Source organism: Triturus cristatus, chromosome 1_1 (genome assembly GCF_964204655.1).
Source record: "Triturus cristatus chromosome 1_1, aTriCri1.1, whole genome shotgun sequence".
Lineage (NCBI taxonomy): Eukaryota > Metazoa > Chordata > Amphibia > Caudata > Salamandridae > Triturus > Triturus cristatus.
Window position 1 is genome coordinate 425,567,929 of NC_140579.1, and position 23,851 is coordinate 425,591,779.

The window sequence follows — 23,851 nt, forward strand, 5'->3', positions numbered from 1 at the left end:
TAAGGTTAGGTACTGCTATATAATCTATGCTAAGTGTACAATCTGCAGCTCATATGCCTCGAACGGAATATGCTACTTACCAGTATGCATCTGTTCTTGGCATGTAGAGCTGCAGAGTTGTACACGCCCACCCGCCTCCCCGGCTACCTGTATCCGTTCCAGTCCATCTTATTTAGATACAACACACATGGGTTTCTCACTGTTATTACTACGCTCCATCATTTCCCTGTTGGCGAAAAACAATCTGAGGATGGAGCCGAAGCCCATGCGCAGTACGGACCGAAGGAGGAGTCACCGAACTCGTGACTTCCAAAGACTGTCCAAAGAACAAAAACAAACTGCAACCATCCGGGCCCAACACCAGATGGCGATCTATGCTAAGTGTACAACTCTGCAGCTCTACATGCCAAGAACAGATGCATACTGGTAAGTAGCATATTCCTTCCCTACTTCCTCTATTGTATTTTTGTAAGCCAGTGCGAATGGCGGACCCTGGGCACTACCTGTTCCCAATTCAAGATCCGCCAACTCCATAGTCAGATCTACTACATGCGCCCTAATCCTTGCCAGATTATCGACCTGGGATTGAACCTTGTCCCATTTCAGCCTACGATTACCATTATATGGGACAACCTCGTTGGTTGTCCTCAGGGGGGCGTTCTTCTCACAACCTTTTCGTTTACCCCACCTTAACTTCATACATAGGGGGTTATGATCGCTATCCTGCGAAGGTACCACCTCCATATCTATTAGATCACACCAGAGTGTGACATCCAATAGAATATAATCAATTCTAGACGGACCACTAAGCCTATTAAAGGTCATCGCTCCAGCGCGGTCAGAAGGTGTCCTGCCATTTAGTGCTCTTAAATTATGTTCCGCTGTAAGGGCATTGATCTGAATTACCTTTGATGACCATTATTTAATTGGGGCTAGTGTCAGGGCCGGGATGGACCATCTAGAGTCCTCCTCCTCAATACCCAAAGGGTCATACCCACTAAGGGTTTCAAATGTACAATTAAAATCCCCGCCCACAATAATTTTGGAGGTTGGGAGGCAGTTGGCTAGTGCCTGTTCTAAAGTCGTTACTGTACTTGAGGTTGTATCCCCCGGGGTCCCTCTAGAATAGATATTAAATAAATCTATCCTGCTGCCCTTTTTTTGTCCTGCGAATGAGAGGTGTTGAATGTCCCTACTCGCTGAATCATGGGTAGAAACATCCCAGTTCAATTCAATTTTTACCCAAACATGTAAACCCCCTGCTGGTCTGCCCTTCCCACAACATTGAGCGGGCAGGAAAAAGGTTGCGTAACCGGATTTGTGTACTGGAAGCAAACCCCAAGTTTCTTGGAACATACATACATCGAACTTCTCGATGAATGCATTCCATTCTAGGAGAGCCATCTTTTTTTGCAATCCAGCCACATTCCAAGATACCAAATGGATAGCCTCATTACCTGTTGCAAACGAGTCAGGATTAACCCCCTTGTTCCCACCCAGCACACATGGGATAGGATCGTTAGTAGCTTCTAATTGGCATATGGATTTTGGCGGTAGACAGCCATCGACACTGTACCCCAAAGACTGAGGTTGAGTGGTGGTTGCGATCCCGCCAATATCAAATCTATTTACTACCGTTGGGACCTTGTTCCCAATATCAGAACTAATGGCCTCTGTATGAATCTCACAATCACTGCCCACTGGGCTAGCGGCGCCTGAACGGCCCCCCATGCCCAGCGTTGCCTGTAATCTTCAATCGCATTCATCCATACCGGTGAACGCATCAAACCTGTTCTCTACCTCCAAGGGAGTAAAGGGTCTCAGATGGTCCATTCTCCTGTTGGTATTTCTGTTAAGTCTAGGGGGTACGATGTTCCACCCAAAGGTATCAACAGCAGGAGCTGTGTAGGGGCGGTGTGCCAATTGCCTAGTAATGGGTGCTGTTGGGAGGTTTGTATAAATTGGAGCCTGTTTACTTATATGGGATAAAGGGAACACCAGGGATCTAGGATAGAAATATGTCAAGGCACGGGGGATGATACAGTTGTTACCATTTCCCGTAGGCCAGTTCAGTATATAATCAACTGCACGTGGGTCTCTAAAATTTACTACAACTATATCTCCCTCGATGTCTTTACATCTACCACCCAACCAGGGGAGTCGCCTAACGTGCATTATCTCACCGTTGATGTTCTTTGTGATTGGTCTATGTATACTGAGCCAGTGCATAATTTTGTTTTTCAGCTGGGTGAACCCTTCTCTTTTGTTATCTACCAGTGTTGGCACCCCCGTCAAAACAACCACAAGGGGCACAGCTTCTGGGGGTAGTTCTACTTGCGGCCCATTGTTCACTAAAGCCCTGTTGTAACTATTACTTCCCCACTCTTCCCACTTGTTCCCTGTGGGTGCCTTTGCTCTTCCCCCCAAGAGGTCACTAGCTGGATTCTCGACCGAAGTATTTACAATCCTAGGGGGTAATAACCTTTGATGGTTAAGAGCTATCTGAATAGTGGGCTGGGGTGTAGCTTTAATGAATTGGGGTGTGACTTTGGGTGCATCAATAGTAGGTAGTGGGTCAATGGGGGTAGGGGGGACAGCCACATTCACCTGAGCCTTGACCGGATCGACCTTCCTGCTTATAACGGATTCTATATCCGCAAGTCTTTTCTACACCCTCTTTAAACTCTCCATAATGGGCAAGATGAAAGACCTAATCAAATGGCCCAGATTGTCTTGTTGAGCAGCAGAGGGGGCTGCCATCAGCAGCGATTCAGCAGGGGTAGAAAGTAACTCGATGATGTTCACATCCGGTTCTTGGCCTATAAATGGAGAAGGGAGTGCCGAATTAGGCATAATTGCTGGTACAACTACTTTCCCCAGTATAGTACTAGCAGCCGACTTTGTATGCTTGCCAAAATCAGAGTGGCTAATCTTAGATTTAACCAGCCCCCCCCCCCCCCCCCCCCCCCCCCTTCTTACGTCTTATTTTACTTGGTGGTGGGCCATGAATCTTAACCACTTCAGATTTCTTAGGTTTCTTCCTAGCCGGTTTACCACAAATAGGGATATGTGTATTTGAGACAACGGGTATACTAATAAAACTGTAAAGGGGAGTATCGCTTGTATCCTGGTCAATAGGGGCACAATGTGTAGGAGTGCAATCCCGTAACAAAAATGGAACACTCTCCTGCGTAGGAAGATCATCATTATCATTAGGTCTACCTCCAACCCGGGGAAGTGCCTGGAGTGTGGAGACTTCGGGAGCCCTAAGTTTTAAACTTTCAACTGAGCGACGACGCTCTGTCCTGCGCTTGGCCAGTATTTTTTCCCTGACCTCATCCGGCTGGACCCTTGTAAAATATTTGTCAAGAGAACCATTTATCAAACCCCCCTGCTTTTCAAGAGTGGCTTTATCGGGGCTCTGAGCCATAACAGTAATGATGTCGGGGAGTACGGATGAACGCAGGAATATAAGTAACAATTGAAATGACCGGGCCCTGCCCGGCCTCACTCGGCCTCTGAGGGCCTTAGAGGGCCCACCCTTTGCCCGGGCTTCGCCCCGGTCTGTGCCCCGCTCGCGTCCTGCTTACGCGTATGTGGGCGTATCAAAATATAGAAGTCAGGGGGAGGTGTCGGGAAGAGGCCCCAGCTGCAGGCAGTGATTGAGCGCAAGGCCCGCTGGTCCTCGCAGTCCCGCGAGCAGAATTGGCGATAAAAAATCAAACACTCGTCCCTCTAATTCCCCACGGTAAGGTCCTCCGGGCAGATCACAGTGTTTCTGGCAGTGCCAAAAGTAATGTCCAAGCCTCCGAGCGGCGCCCGCGAAGCGGGGGCCGCGAGGCGTTATGTTCCGCAGGGGGGAGGGGTCGGGAAGAGGCCCCAGCTGCAGGCAGTGATTGAGGACAAGGCTCGCTGGTCCTCGCAGTCCCGCGAGCAGAATTGCCGATGAAGAAGCAAACACTCGTCCCTCTAATTCCCCACGGTAAGGTCCTCCGGGCAGATCACAGTGTTTCTGGCAGTGGCAAAAGTAATGTCCAAGCCTCCGAGCGGCCCCCGCGAAGCGGGGGTCGCGAGGCGTTATGTTCCGCAGGGGGGAGGGGTGGGGAAGAGGCCCCAGCTGCAGGCAGTGATTGAGCGCAAGGCCCGCTGTTCCTCGCAGTCCCGCGAGCAGAATTGGCGATGAAGAAGCAAACACTCGTCCCTCTAATTCCCCACGGTAAGGTCCTCCGGGCAGATCACAGTGTTTCTGGCAGTGGCAAAAGTAATGTCCAAGCCTCCGAGCGGCCCCCGCGAAGCGGGGGTCGCGAGGCGTTATGTTCCGCAGGGGGGAGGGGTGGGGAAGAGGCCCCAGCTGCAGGCAGTGATTGAGCGCAAGGCCCGCTGTTCCTCGCAGTCCCGCGAGCAGAATTGGCGATGAAGAAGCAAACACTCGTCCCTCTAATTCCCCACGGTAAGGTCCTCCGGGCAGATCACAGTGTTTCTGGCAGTGGCAAAAGTAATGTCCAAGCCTCCGAGCGGCACCCTTTACTATATCCAGAGAACACAACCTTTCAGAAAGACAAAGCAACTGTTTGTCTCTTTCTCTCCACATCATAAAGGCAACCCCATCTCTAAATCAGGGATAGCTAGGTGGATTGTAAAATGCATACAGATTTGCTACCACAAAGCAAAACGCACGATATCTGTTCCCCCTAAAGCCCCCTCTACAAGAAAGATAGGGGCTTCTATGGCTTTTCTAGGGAATATCCCATTAGATGATATCTGCAAGGCAGCTACATGGTCAACAACGCAAACTTTCACTAAACATTACTGTGTAGATGTGCAAACCAAGCAACAAGCTAGTGTCTGCCAGGCTGTACTAAAAACACTATTTCAAACCACTGCAACAGATACCGGTGGTCGCCGCTAAGGTTGGGAACTGCTATATAGTCCATGCAAAAGTGTGTAATCTGCAGCTCATATGCCTCGAACGGAATATGCTACTTACCAGTATGCATCTGTTCTTGGCATGTAGAGCTGCAGATCTACACACGCCCACCCGGCTACCTGTATCTGTTCCAGTCTATCTTATTTAGATACAACACACATGGGTTTCTTCACTGTTATTACTACGCTCCATCTTTCCCTGTTGGCGAAAAACAATCTGAGGATGGAGCCGAAGCCCATGCGCAATACGAACCAAGGGAGGAGTCACAGACCTCGTGACTTCCAAAGACTTTCCGAGAGGAAAAACAAACTGCAAACATCCGGGTCCAACACCAGATGGCAATCTATGCAAAAGTGTGTAGATCTGCAGCTCTACATGCCAAGAACAGATGCATACTGGTAAGTAGCATATTCCTTTTGGCATATATAGTGGGAGGGAGGAGGTTTGGTTATAGGCTGGCATCTGGAGGTACCTGGGGCTGTATTACAGAAAGTACCCAGGGACTCAAAGGGCATATGCACCCGTTTTGTGCGATCTCAGGGCCCTATGGTATTTCAGAAGGGGCCACAGACGCTTGTGCTGCCCTTTTGTAAAACAGATAACACTGGCTCACATGTAGCCCCAGCGCTATTTAAGAGGGTGCTCCCTCATTTGCATGGGGCCACACGCAAATAAGGGAATCTCTTTGCCTGTGCTTCGGCGCTGAATTATGGACATGGGCACAAAGGCAAAGAAGCTGTCAGGAGGCGCACTGAAAGTTTTTTTTAAAAAATCTTTTTATTGAGAGTTCATAAAAACAAAATCAATCGATACAGAACACATTTGTAATAGAATTAATTAATACGGTACGGAGCATGTTGGTACAAAAATATTTTCAAATTTCATCAATTCAGAACTTAATTATAAAGTGCAAAGTGTAAAAATAGATTCAACGATTCAGATCTTAATTATAAAGTGCAAAGTGCATAAGAAGAAACAATCTAGCCGATTGTTAGTTAAGATAATATAGTTAAAAATTGAACATTTTTAAAAATGTTAAATGCTGTCAGAAGATAAAAAAAAACAAAAAAACTAGGTTTCAAACACCCTCCAGAACTTCTCATATTTCTTAAGTGCCCCTGATCTCAGTGCGTATTTCCTTTCCCTGCCCTGGATTCGTAATAATTTTGCCTTCCAAGCCTGAAAGGTTGGTACTTGATCGGTTTTCCAGGACTGCAAAATAAGGGATCTGGCTATTAAAGAGGCTATGAAAAGGGACTCGTCAAATGGAGTGTGGCTCATAGAGCAGCCTAGTACAGGAACTAAGTCGTCAAAGATTATAATGGCTTTAAGCTCCAGGGAATGGTATTTTTCAATTTCCTTTCAGAATGGCTGGATTTTTGGACATTCCCAGACAATATGTTTCCAGTTCCCTTTCTCCTCACACCGGAAACATTTATCGGCAACTAGGGGGAGGATACTGTGGAGATAAGGAGTTCTATAAATCAACCATTTATTATAAAATTGCATGCGTCTAAAATTGGCGCCGTGGAAAATTGTTTTATTAAATTTGTTTATCTTATCCCATACGTACTGGTTGATTTCAATATTTTCCCTCTTCTTCCACCTCTCAATGATCCTACTGGAGGATTCCTGCCCTTTGTCCTCTTTTAATAATTTAATCCAAATACTCATCTTTTTTTGAATTTTATTATTCAGAGCTGTCGAGATGATTTCTTTATGGTATAGATTTCCTATATCCAACTCTCTAAGCCTTGGATTGAGCATACAGAAAGACCAATTCAAGGTGGAATAAGAGAGATGTGCCTGTCTGGAAATTTCATCCCATGACTTCCACCTATTTCCGGTAAGGAAGTCTTCAATCTTTACAAAGCCATTTTCTTTCCAGAGATTTATTGTTTTACTGTCCATGACTCCCTCTTCTCCCAAGTTAAAGTTGTTCAAATCCGTTGTATTACTTATTCTAGGAATAGAGTAAAATTTCAAAAACTGAGTTTTCTGTTTGAAAATCCACTGGAGGGACTTATAACGAACTTTCTTTGGATCTTTCGTGATTCTAATCGGATCAGATATTTTTACTTCTGACAGCATCTTCATAAAAAAATTGTCTGCCTCGTTAGTGTCTGGAAAAAAAACCCCTAAAACTGTGATGTGCAAAGGATGCAAAGTAGTAATCTCTAATATTTGGGAGGGACAGTTCTCCTTGTGCAGAAGGAAGGTATAAAGTGTTGCGTGCAAGCCTAGGAGATTTTTTGGCCCAGAGAAAAGAGGAAATCAGGGTGTCCACTTTTTTTAAAAAAAGAGACCTGGATTGCACAAGGTGCAGCATCGAATAAAAAATTAAAAAGAGGTAGAACCGACATTCGTATTAATGCTGCTCGTCCCATTAAAGACAGGGGTAATAAATTCCAACGATCTAAGAGAGACCCAACCTTTTTTAGCAAAGGTGAAAAGTTTAATGAAAACAGATCTTCCAGATTATCCAATATGTATATTCCCAAATACCTCTTTGGGGATGGGTTATATATTTGCCTAAATTCTGGTATTAAAGTGTCTACAGTGCACCTTGATATCATGGACCATTGGCGATTCTCTAATCCTCTTAAACGAGAATATTCATGCCATTCAGCAAAGTATAACTCTGCATCTAGATGAGATTTTTTTTTAACCTCTCATGATTTAGAGTTATATAATTACGCACATTTGTCTAATGCTTTCTCTGATCATGCGGCAGTTTCCATGGAGGTAAAGCTGGGATTACAAGATATACGCCCTGCTAGAAGATGGTTTTTTAATAATCTTAACCTCCTTGATCCTCAATGGTGTGCAGACATTGAAGAATTTATCGAGCAGTTTTTTACACATAATAGAAGCACTGCCCCAATACATACGATTTGGGACGCATTTAAGGCCACTCTGCGTGGGTTAATAACATCTAAAGAAATACCAAAGCAGAGGGCAAGAAAGGAGGAGAAAATAAAACTTCAAACTGATCTCACGGAGGCAACCCAAGAACACTATAGGGTCAGATCGACATACTCGGGGCAAAAATTTAACGAGGCTAAGAGCAGGATGAGGGATTTTTACTATGACCTAGGTGAAACTAATAGTAATCTCTATGCCCAGAGGATCTATGAGGAGAGCGAATACACAGGAAAGCTCTTGGCCTGGCAAGCCAAAGAAAAGCAGGCTTGCAATAGAATAGATCAATTAATCAACCCCATTACCAATCTGTATGCTAAGACCACAGCCTCTATTGGCGAGTTGTTTTTGAAACACTATGAGGGAGTCTATCAAGAGACCGAAGGGGCATCGTCTGATTCTATTGGGGAGTTCTTAGAGCAACTGCCAATACCGAAATTGGATGATGGGGGCAAGATATACCTCATAGAGGATTTCTCAGCGTTAGAATTAGCCGAGGTGATTAGTTCCCTGCCCAACGGCAAGGCTAACGGAGATGATAGCCTTCCTATTGAATTTAAAAAAAAATTTGGAGGAACTTTACATAAAGAATTTTTATTTTTGCTGAATGACCTACTCCAAGGAGGATGCCCGCCAGACTCTTTCCATTCAGCTGTGGTGGTTAGCATCTTAAAAAAAGGAAAAGACAAGGAAAATATAAATTCATATAGACCCATAAGTCTTCTAAACACAGATTACAAAATTTTTACAAAACTTTTAGCAAACCGTTTGGATAAAATAGTGGGATGTCTGGTAGCTAACGATCAGTGTGGTTTTATAGCAGGCAGGCATCTCCACTCAAACACAAAGTATGTATTGGAGGCACTAGATTTTTTTAAATCTAATAAAGTGAAGGCTCAAATCTGGCTTTCAGACACGGAGAAGGCCTTCGATCTAGTGTCATGGGACTGCCTTTTTGCTATTTTGCACAGTTTTAATTTCCCGGAGGTTTTTATCACTATTTTAAAACATCTATATAGGAATTCTAGGGCTCAGATTATCATCAACAATTCTAATATTGGGACATGTCTGGTCACTAGAGGTACGCGACAAGGATGTCACCTGTCGCCAATTCTATTCACGTTATTTATCGAACCTTTGGCGATTGCGATTAGGAATATACAGACCGAAACAGTCCCAGTAGCTGGCATGACTAATATAAAATTATACGCGGATGATATCGCACTTTTTTTAGATTCTAAAACCTCTAGTCAATTGAAAAGTTTAAAAATATTCTCGGCTTTCCAAAAATTAGGGGGCTATAAGATTAAGGAGGCGCACTGAAAGTTGTCGCAAAAAGGTGGAGCAGCCCTCGAGAGGGCTCAATGGTAGTCCCAGGGACCCCTCAAACATCCTCTTGCATGCGGGTGCTGTCACTCACTGACCCACATGCATGGGCATCTCAAATCCCTCTTGAAAGTGCAGGCGAGTTGCCTCCTGCACAGTGAACCACAGCTCAGCTTTGAACCTCTGTATTTCACTTGAAAACGCTGCCCCCAAGGTAGCATTAGTTTGCGGCTGCCCTGAGGGCAGTGCATTCAACATAATAGGGCGCACTTTCCCTGTTTGCACACAGCGCCCCTGTTGGAAGGCGCGCCTTGACACAAACAGGCAAAGTGCGCCTCCACCATAATACGTCCCCAAGTGTTCTATGATGATGGACCACTGTCACTTTAAGGGGACACAAAGGCAATATACTTAAATCAAAGTGGTAGTATGTAGAACACAAGCATATATGGAAATGCCTCTTTTTTTGTATGATCACCCCCTAAAGTTGTGGACTGATGCTACAGATTTTTCGACTCAGAGTGCACTGAGGCCTGCTAACCAGACCTCAGTGGCAGTGCCCTGACCTTAAAGTATGTATGTTTGATTGGCTTATATCCAATTTGCACAAGTTGGTAAGTCCTTATTATATGGTACCAAGGGCCTTTAAATTATAGTGTCACTCCTGGGACTGCAGCACTGGTTGTGCCACCCTGGGTGTGACCAGGGTAAAACATGGCTCCCTGTCTTCCATTGCAGACTGGAAGTTTTCAAAGGTATTATTCACTTCACTTTCCAATAATCTATCTATTTGACTATATGCACTCAATGCCAGGCCAAAAATACAATCTCAGACCACATACATAACTTATATTTGACAAAATCAATTGTTATTTATCACAGTAAACATTTAGTGCAGTGTGTCAGGGTGAAAAAGAAAACCACAATCCAAAGTGTAACAAGACATGTGAAAAGTGAATCCCAAAATAACTTGTTTGCGTGTTTTTCTTAACAAACAAACAACTGGGATAGGAGCCACGCGCCGGTCCAAGATGGCCGCGCAAGAACTCGGCTCCGCTGTGCCCGTCCCCCAGCCCCGAGATCCTGTTGTTTATCCTGACCTTGGAGCCCACCGCTTGACTGCGGAGGAAAGGCAACGCTCCCGGCGGCGGCTCCGGTCCTCCTGCGACATCGGGGGCCGGAGATATGACAGTCAGACATTGCGACCTACATTGAGTCCAGAGACGGGGACTTTGGTTTGGGCTGCGGCCGGAGCGAAGCTCTACAACATCGGGGTTGCAGACCGGAAGCCGCTGGTCTCACCCCATTCCCCGGGAATCGATTGGGCAGCAGTTGCGGCGGCACATTGGAGGTGGAGGGGATGAGTGGGGGCACGTTGAAGAGGACCCCCCCCTTCACGCATGGTCCCTGGAGTGGCAGGCAGGGCGACGGAGGTACGGAGGCGCCGCAGCACTGGTACAGGCTGTGGGGCGTCGGAGAGGCCAGAGTGAGGAAATTCTGAAGGGCGCCTGGGGGTGCGTAGGGGGCTGCTGTTTGCGTGCTTCCCCCCCCCCCCCTTCATTCCTCCTGCATATCATTAAGAGGGAGACACACCGCGCGCCCTGGAGGTCAGGCTCTGGTGCCTGAGCGGCTGGATAATTTGCTCGGCAGCTGCTGATTAGACCCGCTGTGAAGTACGGAGTCCCAGGATGATGGTGACTGATGGCACCCCCCCCCCCCCGGAGGCTGCTCTTTGACCCGGGAAGACTGCAGGGTCGATCGGTGAGCCGAGAGGAAGAGGCTCAGTGACCGTGATCGGAGGCCCGGCTCGGGTGCTTCTTGTTGAAGGGGTCCGAAAAGAGCGGGCCCCTCCCCTAGTGTGGACCTTCATCTGGAAACAGGGCTGGTCCAGTCGGTGCTGGTTTCGGATCACTGGAGGCACCAGTTCTGCCACGCATCAGACAGTCTTGGAGTCTGTGGTAGCCGCGGACTAGCAACACTGCGAAGGAGCGTGTATGCCCCCCGTTTAGACTTTTTCGGAGTGACTCCAGCAGAGAAGTGTGAACACGGCTAGCCTGCCACGAAAGAACTGTCCGAGATCCTATATAGCGCATTCAAAGGAGGTAACAGTGCCGACGAGCCCCGAGAATAGATCTTCAGATGGCGACCAAACCGGAAGTCGACAGGCACCAGCCAAGGACATCTAAAGGGGTGAGACAGGTCCAGACCAACAAATTAGACCGTTACACGATGCCCAACAGATTCAGGACACACTCTGTCGGCGGGGGGGGGTGACTCCTCGGGCCCATCATCTGAACCGACACTGCTCGATGTAATGGCAGCAATAGACAGGGTTAAATCGTCCCTTGGGCAAAAATTGGAATCGCTGGACAATGAGTTGGACACAGTCACCATTGAAGTTAATCTTATCCGCGCAGATCTCACTAAAGTTAATGAAAAGGTCAAATCGCTAGATATAAAGTCTGCCAGTCTGACCGAAGATGGGGCGTTGCTCCAACAGGAAGTGTGGGAACTTAAATCTTCTCAAGAACTGACCGAGCGTAAGGTGGATGAGTACGAAGGGAGAGCCCGGCGTAATAACATCCGTATCCTGGGGGTGCCCTAAAAGTCTGAAGACACGGCCCCAGACCGGTTTGTTGAAGAACATATCCTCACACACCTCAAGCCCAAGGGACTGGCTAACTTCTTTACCATCGAGTGTGCGCACAGGGTTCCGGGAGGGCGACCCAAGCCTGGCGTGCCCCCACGTCTGATGATTGCCAGGGTGTTGAATTTCAGAGACAGATGCTATCCTGCAGGCGGCTTGCTTGGGACCCCCTCTGTGGTATGAGAATGTCACCCTCTCTTTCTTCCCCGATTTCACACAAATGGTGCAGAAACAACGCCAGAACTTTCTCGCAGTCACGAAAAACTCAGGGACAAAGGGATCAAATATGCCATGATGTTCCCGGCGCGTCTGAGGGTGGAGATCGAAGGGAGAGCCTGGTTCTTCGATAATCCAGAGGCAGCTTCGGACTGGATCGACAGCCGTCCCCCCCGGTGGCTCGGGGGGTGGAGTCGGGCGGAGAGGACGCACCGCAGGAGCAGGAATGAGAGCGGACGCACAACAATTGGGACTAATGTACATTGCCAGGTATTGGGGTATCGGCCCACCGTTAAGTTGCCTGCTTAACCCCAGGGTAATGTTGGCTTCAAGGAGACAATTTCGATCGGGAAGGGGGGGGGGGGAGCACCGGCCCTCCTCCTCTTTACTACCTTTAGTCATATAGTAGTTTGTGTGTGGGGCGACAGGCACTCTGTTGGGGATGGGCGAACGCCATGAGCAGGGAGGGGGGTGGGGTTGGTTGCGATCACCATTTTAGAGGTCGCATTGTTTATGAGAATGTTTACAGTTTTAATTGTTTCGACATCAAGTGACAATGCAGTGCAGGTGACATTTCTATACCAGACTAATGACGGGAGAGATAGACCGGGATCGGGGATTAGCGTGCTGCGTTGGAACGTAAACAGACTGGGTGACAAAATAAAGAGAGGGGTGGTAAACCAGTTTATCAGACGACATGCCCCGGATGTGGTACTTATGCAGGAAACACACTTAATTGGGAATAGGTGCATGGCCTTACATAGAGGAGGATATAAACTGGTGGCGCATGCGGGATTCACCACAGGGTCAAGGGGGGTTGGCATATTGATTAAAAACTCATTCCCCCTTACTATACAGGCTACATGGTCCGACAAGCGGGGTAGATATGTTGGGATATCGGGTCACTGGGAAGGGAAAACAGCCATGTTTGTTTCAATCTATGTCCCACCGGGCCTACAGTCAGACACATTTCAAGATCTGGGTTCGATCTTCTTGACGCGACCTTTGGGCCTCTTGGTGCTGGGGGGAAGACTTCAACGTGGTAATGGACGGGGAAATAGACCGATATCCTGCTCGTACATGCAAAGGTGGCTTCCCGACTATTTGGACACAATGGGAATGGTGGATGGCTGGCGGGTACACAACCCAGGCAGAGCACAGTATTCACATGTCATGCGCACACCAAAGCTTATCGAGAATAGACTATGTTCTTGTCCCGGCCGCGCAGGCCCATGCCCTCTGGGAGGTACGTCATCTGGGTAGAGGCATCTCGGATCATTCCCCTGTGTGGCTTAAAATGGAATTTGACCAGGTAAATGCAGGTAGAGTAGCCCCTATTAACCCATGGCACTTGTGAGACCCTTCCACGAAGAAAAGCATTGCCACGGCCACTGACTTGTATTTTCAGGAGAATCGGGGCACGGTGGACACAGCGCAGACCCTGTGGGAGGCACACAAAATTGTCATTCGGGGGGAGACTGTCTCCTTGATTGCAGAGAAAAGAGGGAACGGCTGGCCGAAATGGAAAAAGCAGAAGAGGAAGTGTTAAAAGCAGAAGGGGAAGTGGCTCGGACGGTGACCCCTGACGGCCTTCACTGTTTGAAGCTATGGCAAGACGAGTTTAGTAGTATCGCCAGAGATAGGGCCAGGGCGCAGAGCAGAGAGGTTCAGAGTAGAATATATGAGCATGGAGATAAAGCGGGAAAGCTGATTGCTTGGCTGGATAGAAGGGAATGGGCGTCGAGATACAGGGGGAAGATTCCAGTACCATTACGGACCCGCAGGCCATTGCAGACGCGTTTGCAGAACACTATCGTGTGGTGTATAGTACGGCGGGTAGCTTTACAGAAGCAGACAACAGGGAGGTGATTAGAGATATCAAGTTACCCACGTTATCAGACGAAAACAGAGATTATCTGGAATCCCCGATGACAGACGATGAGATGGAGCAGGCTATCAGAGAAGTCCATTCGGGGAAAGCCTCGGGGCCCAACGGTATTCCTGTTGAGCTTTATAAATTGAGGTCCAATAGGCTCGCCCCATACCTCCGTTCCATGTTTGAAGAAAGCAGAGAGAAGGGGCAGCTTCCGTATGACCAACGCAAGTCCCCCGATTTCCGTCTGTGTAGGTGCACCAGACAGGGTTGTCCCTTGTCCCCGCTCCTTTTTGCACTGGCCCTGGAGCCGCTGACGGCATGGGTCTGACAGGACTGCTCTTTACGCAGAATGCGGTGGTCATTGGAATGGGAAGATAAGATCTCCCTATACGCAGATGATGTTCTGCTCTATCTCACGAATCCGAGAGGGTCACTGATTTGCTTTCTAGACGTGTTGGCAATTTTCGGCAGATACTCTGGCTTTGCTATAAATTGGTCCAAAACAGTGCTGTATGTCCTTAGGGGTGACCCGCCGGTCATTCGAGGCACTTGCCCAATCCAAATTGCCCTTGAAGGTTTCAGGTACCTCGGCATTTACATAACATTAGACTCGAAACTCCGTTACACAAGAAATCTGAGCCCTCCCCTAGTGCGATTCAGAAATGACGTGGTGCGCTGGAAGGCCTTTCCACTCTCAATGCTGGGCAGGGCAGTACTTTTTAAAATGATGGCTCTGCCTCAGTTTTTGTACGCGCTCCAAAACACGATGGATCCGGTCCCGGCGTCTTATTTCAGGGAAATCAAGAGCCTTGAGAGGCAGCTTCTTTGGGATGGTAAACCCTGTATTGTGTTTTCTAAGCTAACTCTCAATTGGTATGACGGAGGAATAGGGTTGCCCGACCTAAGGAAATATTACTGGGCATCACAACTGGCGGCTGTCAATCACGGGATCTACGGGCAGCCAAATGACCCGGATTTGCTATGGATAGGTGGCAGCTCCCAGAGGGAGAGTACACCAGAGCGTTATATGCTGGGCCCCCCAGATTTCCACTCGCAGGACCCACGGCACATGCCGTCCAGGTATGGCATGCGGCCAATAGGCACCTTAAGTGGGAAGGCAAATTTACACTAGCCACCCCACTTTGGAATTCAGAGTAATTAGGGAGCCTCTGGAAGACCAAAGGGTTTGATAAGTGGGACCTCATCGGGATCTCACGAATAAAAGACGTCTGGGGGGAGGGAACAATCCACACATTTGACTCACTTAAGCTGGTGTACAATTTGAATGATAGTGAATACTTCCGTTACCTCCAAGTTCGACACGAGCTGCTTAAACACATCCCTCGGGACACAACACTTCCAGATGCCTCTCCCCTAGAGGACAGGGTGCTGGATGGACATCTTCCGGAGAAAACCATCTCTCTGATTTATAGGAAACTAATAAATAACATGGAAGATCCATTGCTCAATATAAAAAGATACTGGAATGAAGACGGCCTGGAACTGGACGACGAGGACTGGCAGGAGGCGGGTGGCAATTCAGACGAGGCTGAGGCTAGTGCAGCTTAAGATATTACATAGGTCATATGTTACAGGACCCTGTCTAGTTTGAATGGGCCATTCAGAAAGCGGAGAGTGCAGAAGGGGCTGTGGGGAACTGGTGACATTTATTCATATACTGTGGCACTGCCAAAGCATACAACCATACTGGGGAGCAGTTCATCGTACGCTGCGGGCGGTCCTAAGGACAGACCTACAGCCGGAGGCTCCTAGATGCATTCTAAATGTATGGGAGCCGACGGACCTAAACACTTACACAACACAATGGGCAACGTTGGCATTCATGGTAGCGAAGCGCAATATCGCCCAACTGTGGGGGGCTAGCCAATCGCCCCGAATTGAGAGGTGGATGGAGGATTTGGACTGGTGCATGTTTAGGGAGAAGTCCGTCTACATTGCCAGGGGATGCCCTGGGAAATGGAGCAGGGTATGGGAAGCTTAGAACCATTACAGGGGGGATATCTGTACTCCACCAGACCGTCAGAGAGACGCAGAAGCGCACAAGTCCCCTTGATCCACCTAATAAAATAACTGTGTATCATTTTGAAGTGTATGGAATGTCATTGAAGAAAGATGGAGATATCTGCTTGTACCACCTGATGTGTTTTGGTCGAACTGTATAATAAAAAGAAATATAAAAGAAAAGAAAAAACTTGTAAATAACTATTGGGCCAATGTCAAATTTACGTTTGTTTTTATTTGTCAAAGACGTTTTGACCCCCAACTTGGTATAGGGGACAAATTAGTATTTTGGGACATCTGGAACGTATAATCACTAATTAGAAATCGTCTGAATGGGGTTGTAAGATATATTGGTAAGATACATAGGTTTACCTACATTGGCCAAGTAGTATAATCAAGGATGGTCAAAAACGGGTGAAATACGTGATAGCAACCCTTGTAATGAATTGTATTCACTGTGAAGGTCACATAAACAATCATAATCAAGAAAGTTACACTAGTACAATATTGACTCGGAATGGCTGTAAAGAAGGGTTAATTATTTGTGTGACTCATCTGTGAGCACTCAGTTAATAAGTGCTAGCGCTGGAGGGACCTTCGGTGTCAGAATGAATGTATGAAAGGGCGACCAATGCCCGCGTTAATAAATATGGAAGCCTCTTGAGCAAGACGAGATGAACAGGCCCTCCCACACATAGACCGTCACTGTCTCCTTTGAGACAGAGCAGAAGGCTAGATCGCCACCCACGGCAACCGTCGGTGTCCTGATGGGGATCTGTTCCGAAGCAGCCACTAATCATGGTAGTGAAAGGCCGGCGGTTTGGGCCAATCCGTCAATGTAAGCAAATACTCACTTTAACCAATTGGGATGTGGTCCTGACAGCTGCCAATCACGTTTAGTGTATGCAGTCAAATAGACTGATTATTGGAAAGTGAAGTGAATGATACCCATGAGAACCACTGTGATTAGGAAAGTGTCAGTGGCCCAGGTTCCCATTTTCTGGGCATAAAAAGGGCACCTCTGGCACCCAGAACTCAGATCTCAAGAACTGGTTAGACTGAAGAAAAGATAGATTGCCCTGCTGCACCAAGGACCCGGCGAAGAGAGTCACCATCGACTAGGACTGCCCCTGTTCAACCTGGTGGCTAGCAAAGGAGAAGGGACTATACATGTTGTGTCCTGCTCATAGAGAAGTCGACTCCTGAGCCCAGCCGAAGCAAGAGACTCCAAGGGTCAGTTGGCTGACCTCTTGTTCGCAACACAGCTGAAGAACCCTGCTGGGTTCAAGTCAAATCTTCTAAACACCGCTCCTTGATATGTATCAGATTTCTTGGGTGTGTTGTGTATTTCTTCTTCAATTGTTTTGGTGCTGTTTAAGTGATTTACATTTGTTCCTTTGTGTAAGCCTGACTGCTCAGAGCTACAGCTACCCTGTGTTGAGCTAAAGGTTTAACAAACTAAACCTACTGGTCCTAAAGGGGTTGATTAGTGTATCAGATGGTGAGGTCGCACTACCACACCATATAATAAACCCCATTTCCTCACAATAACTATTAGTGTTGGTAGCTTTTTACTCCAAATTTCCTAGTCCTCATTTCCCTCTCATTGTTTTGCTCTATGTCTCCCCTAATTTTCTTTCCTTTATCCCTTAAGAAATTGGGTCTTTCGTTCTGTCACCTTTCAACACACCCCAAGCTCAGTCCTTTCTCTTCATCCTTGCTGGAGGTCCCTGCTGCCAAACATTCCTTTCTTCCCTCTTTCCTTTTTCCTCTTTTCTTTTTTGACTCCTTTTTACCTGTTGAACGGCCAACAGATTCCTCTCTTGCTGTAATGTTCAGATGCGCTTAGGGTCATTTCAAGTCCTCTGAGTAACCCATCTGACTGAGGATTAAGCCTATCATTCTTTGAGAAAAATGTTGCCCCTTTATTTCAAAGCTGATACTCGCTCTTTTTGTTTTGAAGGGTTCGATGTGAAGGAGCCAGAGGTCACCCAAGGTAGGCACACTCGTGGTTTACTCTTTCTCTCTCTTAGCCTGGTTCTCTCTTTCACAAAGTATAGCATTTTATTCTACAGGTTACATAACTGGGATTCCTTAAATTCAGATTTTGAATTATAATGCTTGTGGTCTTCTTTTAGAAAGGTTTCTTAAACAGGATGGATTCTTGATCTGCAAAATCTTTCCTAGGTCCACTTTTTAAAACAATAGGATACTTCAACATATTATATTCCCTTCTCTTGTGTTTAGGTTGCAACAATACAAACATGGGTAAATAGCTGTATATTATGTGTATTTTATCTGTTGTGTATGTTGTATACATTTTACTTTCAGCTAATTTAATTAACACCTTGCCTTGCGATTTGTGAGGCGTTTGATTTTATTATATGTTGTAATGACCTCCAATGCCCCTTCTCCAGGTTTGCGCTCTATAAATCTTCAGTTAAATATAAAATATAAATTGCTGATGAATCAAAAGCAACATTCTAAATTTCCAGTAAGATTTCGGAATATCTAGTGAGTTGAATTACAGTTCTCATTGTAAAGAACGTTGATGGGAATCCCGTATTGGAAATTTGAATTCCTAGTTCTCACTGACTTGAATTGAAATGCAAGTCAATAATAATTATTCGTAAGGATTATCATGCAGAAATCTGGTTCACTTGGTGGAATTGTAAACATCATTCTTACTTGATAATAATTCTTGTGTTTATTTAGTACTTATTACTGCAGTACGTGTCAGTGCTAAGTATTATAAATAAATTGTTTTGCAGCATGAATCTTTTCTGTATCCACATGCTGCGCATTAGTCTGCCATTTAGTGGTTGGGTCCGGAATTTCTTATATGTAGTATTCCTTTTTCCGTTTTCTCCTTTTTAGGTCTCGGCCTGACGTAGGCACCGCATGCCCTCATGCGCTGCCTCGTCATACGAGGCTTTTTGGAATCGATACGATTCTAAAAGCCTCGTCCCAGCTCCGCCTTACCTTTTCATTCGTGCACGCCATTGTGCGTCACAAATTATGCCAAAGCCAGTGCAATGATTGCACTGTAGGCATGCCACACGCTGCTTGTTGCCACCCTGTCTCCTTTTATCCACGCCCTGCAGGATTGGATCTCTTACTGGCGGCAGTACAAACGGTTCTTCATTAGGCGGTGTGCACTTTTTTCTTCACTTTGCTGTACACATTCGTTAATTGCGTTAATTGTATACATTATAAAGGACGCAAATGTTTTCACTTTACCATATTTTTTTGCCTGAAAATCATGTCCTTTGCAACAATGTATGTTGTGCATATCTTTTATTCAACTCTAATAAGGTTCTCCATAAGATGTGCTTTGCAGAAAACAATTGGGACCCAAATCAGAATAGCCATGAATACGTGTGACTAACGATTGTAGTACTCGCGGTCTACTTCTGAATTCAAGGAGTGAGCCTGAAATACTGAAAGGGAACATCATAGCAAAATCTTTTTGAATCGGATCCTTTGTGTTCTTCGCCCATGCAATGCCCTCATACAGAAAAATGTCAGCAAAAGTCAAACCTGCATTGAAAAAAATCTGCATGCATTTGCCATTGAGCATTGAAAAGCTCTGAAAAATAAATCTGATACACAGAAGATATCTTTGCTCGAGCCAAAGTAAACTGGAAAATGAAGGCAAAAAGCTGAGACCTTGGCAAAACTGTCTCAGCACTTTTGCGGGTGGTGTGTGTCCCATATTAGTAAAATTTGCCAAATGTTTGAGCTACAAATGTTACTTTCTAAGGTACAACTCTAATTATTCGAATAAAGGGGGCTGTCGACTCAGAAACCGCACATGTACAGAGCCTGCAGCTCGACAAACCATTCTATTTTCACAGCCCTGATGAGTTATTCATCTAATTACTGAGTCAAAACACAATACCGAGAGGAGCTCCATAGCTTGTAACACAATAGCACGTGCAGCAGGCATCTGCCTGGCATCTGGGCCTCACGTGCCTGCCACCTGAAGAGCCCAGGTCTCTGCAGGTGGGCTTTAGCCAGGTGGAGCAGGGCTGACGTCATAACAGGTGTACACAAGCCGAGCCAGGGTAGGGTTTGAGCGCCCTGCTACAGACCAGTCACCTGTTACTCACTGGCCATAAAGCAAGCCAAGAGGGAGAAGGGGCTGGCAGCACAACGCTTCGCTTGCCTTTGTGAATAAACTATGCTTCGAGTCTGGAGACAAGCCCTGCACGAAACTGTATAACAAGTCCATGTGAAATCAAAAGCAATACATGATTAATAAGAGCTCTTTATAGGACGCTTAATTAACCACGGGCTTTCTGCCATATGAATCTGCTGTATAAGAACATATTAAAACGTATTAACTGTCAATCAATGGTGTATTTGTTGTGTCTTGACCTTCTGTGCTCTGTGTGCCTGGAAGAGCTGTGCTGCTCCTGTCTGGAAGTTATGGGATGTCAAGTAGCCAATGTTGTGCCTGTGTCTGTTGGAAGCTACTGCACACTCTCTACTGCACACTCACTATTCTCTACTGCACACTCTCTACTGCACACTCTACTACTCTCTACACACTCTACTACCACTACACACACTACTACCTCTACACACTCTACTACCTCTACACATTCTCTACCTCTACACACTCTACTACCTCTACACACTCTACTACCTCTACACATTCTCTACCTCTACACATTCTCTACCTCTACCACTCTACCTCTACCGCTACATGCATGTTATGTACATGACGGTTTGAAAAACACTAATAAAAGCAAAGCTAGAAAACCACCTAATTAAAAACACAATTGCTTTAACTTAAACGAGGGCGAGACCTATTGCATTTTCAATGCTTGTTTTTTTTTTGCTGTCCCCAGTAGTCCCCACTATTTGGTGTTTGTTCTATCCTCCTCTGACGTCAGACGCCCCCTAGAAGTCTCATTCTTTGTCGCCATCTTCAGATTATTTTGTTCGCCGTCGGGTATGGAAAGCATCAGAAGATCTCCAATCTACAGGAGGAATAAGAAAGAAGCAAAGGGTTTCTTTCTTTGAAGGAAATTAAAGAAAAATTTCAACATATCAAAGGCAGTTAATTTCTTCAAACTGCATTCAAAACTCAAAGTAAGTCGGTGTTTTTCATCGAGGGAGAATGCGCGTACAGGGGGATCCGTGCTCATCGTGAAATTGAGAAGACACAGGGCTACCATAAGTTTGCACAAAGGGGCAGATATCAAGTCTGCAATCTTTGCATGACATTCGACCACGATTCGGAATCCTGTTAAGCCTGCACAGAGTTTAAGGCGAAGACACTGAAGGCTGGAGACAAACCATGGCATGCACACTACACTATGCAGGGGCAAAAGGAAGCTACCTCCCTCAGAAATTTGGGGTTGTCAACAACACGGACAGGTAACTCCAAAAAGATAATTGTGGTCGAGTCAAAAACAGACTCCCTAAAACATAAGTGTGCCTCGGCACTGAAAATCGCGCAGACCGAGCCAAAAACAAGGCACAAATATTCCCTCAGGTCCCATACAAAAGCTACCGCAGGTGGAAAACCTGCTGAAAAAAATTCAATGTCAAAAGACGATCGATGCCGAGACAAAAAGAAGATGGCAGCTATTCCAAGAACAGTCGAATTTTCAACATCGACATAGAAAAAGAGAACAACATCTACCCTCGACACTGAGGAACGTGCCCTCGAAGTTGAGTGGAAGAAAAGGAGACTGTAAGCTGAAATGGCAACTATCTTACTAAAGAAAAAGGAATTTAACGCCTCTTTACAGGCTTTTAGGATTCCATTGAAACATTTGGTAGAAGGAAAGAGAGAGGAAAAGGATTCTGGGGAATTGGAAACCCCCCAACACCGGAGCCTCAGGAGGAAGAGGAACAGGAACTCTTATAAGAAGAGACAGAAGGTTAGAGCCTATACCAGGACATTAAAGGATCAGAAGGCATCAAAGACCAGTGACAGGATCTCAAGGCAGATTCCTCTGCAGAAACCATCGACACCTATCCTTCGATGCCATTGCCTCCAGATGATGTAACTATGAACTATCAACTGGTCAAAAAAGCAGCTGAGCGGTAAGGAGCACAACTGGACAAAGAAAAGGCTCAGATCTGTTTGTTACTGGAGACACTGATACTGTTATAAAACAAAACCCTGTTCCTCCCAATGTTCCCAATCATCATGGATCATGGGAGAGAAAAACACAAGCACTCCTCTAAAGACCCAGCATTTATCCAGGGCAATGTGGTGGCATACTCCATTATTGTAGCCAAAGTCACGAAGAGAGCAAATATTTCTGCTACCTCTGGACCTCCTTCAGATAGAGAAAGCAAGAGGATAGAAATGGTGGGAAGAAAATTTGAAAGAGGAGCTGCTACTCAGTGGAGAATCGCAAACTCAAACACATTGCTAAATAGATATTGCATCAAAACTGGGAAGATATAGCAGAGTTAACGAAGCACCTGCCTGAAGAATATCAGAAAAGAGCAAAAGCCCTAGCTGAAGAGGGAAAAGGCATTGCCAACACATGCCTAAAGTCAGCATTAGACGCTGCAGATGCGGCAGCAAGACAGTTGGTGACAGGGACAACATTAAGACGCCATGCATGACTACGGAGTTCAGGCTTCAAAAACAAAGTGCAAGCCAACTTAGTTAACAGCTCCAACACTGACCATTACCTCAGATGCCTCAAATATCGGATGTAGAGCTCACATGAGGAAACTCAATGTCAGAGAAAAATGGAACCCACAAGAATCAGCTGAACATATAAACCTGCTGGAGTTAAAAACTGTGTTCCTAGCCTTTAAAGTCTTCCAAAATCAATTGTGAAACAAATAAATACAAATGCAAACAGACAGTACAACAAAGTTTTACCTCAACAATCAAGGGGGAACAAAATCATTTCCCCTATAAAAGTTGGCACAGCATATACGGAGATGGGCCATTCAAAAACAGATTACAATAACAGTGATGCATCTAGCCTGATGTTGGAAAGTGCCCTTTTTTGACATGGTTACCCCCACTTTTTGCCTGGTACATGATGTGATATTGAGTACAACCTAATCTGGAATTAATATAATAATTCTGTTTTCACATTTCAAAGCTACTAATTATTTATATGGACATAGCTATTTGAATGTACTCATTGTACTGTTGCATGCAATGCATTATGGGTAGGGTGGATTTACCATATCTTCTGCAAGGTGCAGTACCATATGTGGCCAAATGAGGCCTCATGGGACCTCTTTTGGCCACATATGGTACTGTACCCTGTAACATGTCTAGGTAAAAAAACATTGCCATTTATAATGCCAATAACTCCAACTTTGCAGGGTGCAGTACTCAGAACCCCTCTGTGAAAACCATCCCCATAATTCACTGTTACCCATCTATAATTCAATATAGTTACCTTGGATCCAGTCAATTACTCTAGTTAATGTTACTTACTGTGCTGTCGCACACCATATTGAAGCTTGTGCCTGGTGAGGGTCAATGACTAGGGTTGCTGACTGGCTTCGTGGTCAATAATATAGTTACACTCTACTAAACGTTTCAACTGATTATCCCGAAACAAACTTCCTTCTGCTTATCTGTGTTTTTGGATAACTTGCTGAATCTGATTCATAGTGAGGTCATTCTGTCCCCGGAACTACTGTACTTTGAGCCAACTTTGGTTTTTAAGTATGTTCAACAAGTTAGTACTCTTGTTGTCCAAAGGTATATTTTTTAATATGTACGAAAATTATGTCGATCCACATAGTGTGTCACAAATATCACCATATACATTGGAACTATCTGCATTATTATTTGCCTTTGACGCTGCAGAGAATGGAAATTAAGTGGTATTAAATATGTTGAACTATATCGAATTGATGTGTGCACCTTACTGGCATTGAGCCCAGACAGGATGAGACAGCTGCACTTTGA

General features: G+C 45.8%; 1 protein-coding gene across 1 annotated transcript in view; it reads left to right on the forward strand.

Moving 5' to 3' along the window:
- Positions 1-23,851, forward strand: part of LOC146870357 (C-type mannose receptor 2-like) — a 937,589-nt gene that overhangs the window by 662,058 nt on the left and 251,680 nt on the right. Inside the window, 1 exon segment of the mRNA XM_085640508.1 lies at positions 17,900-17,932. Within this exon segment, the coding sequence (XP_085496634.1) occupies positions 17,900-17,932 (33 nt within the window).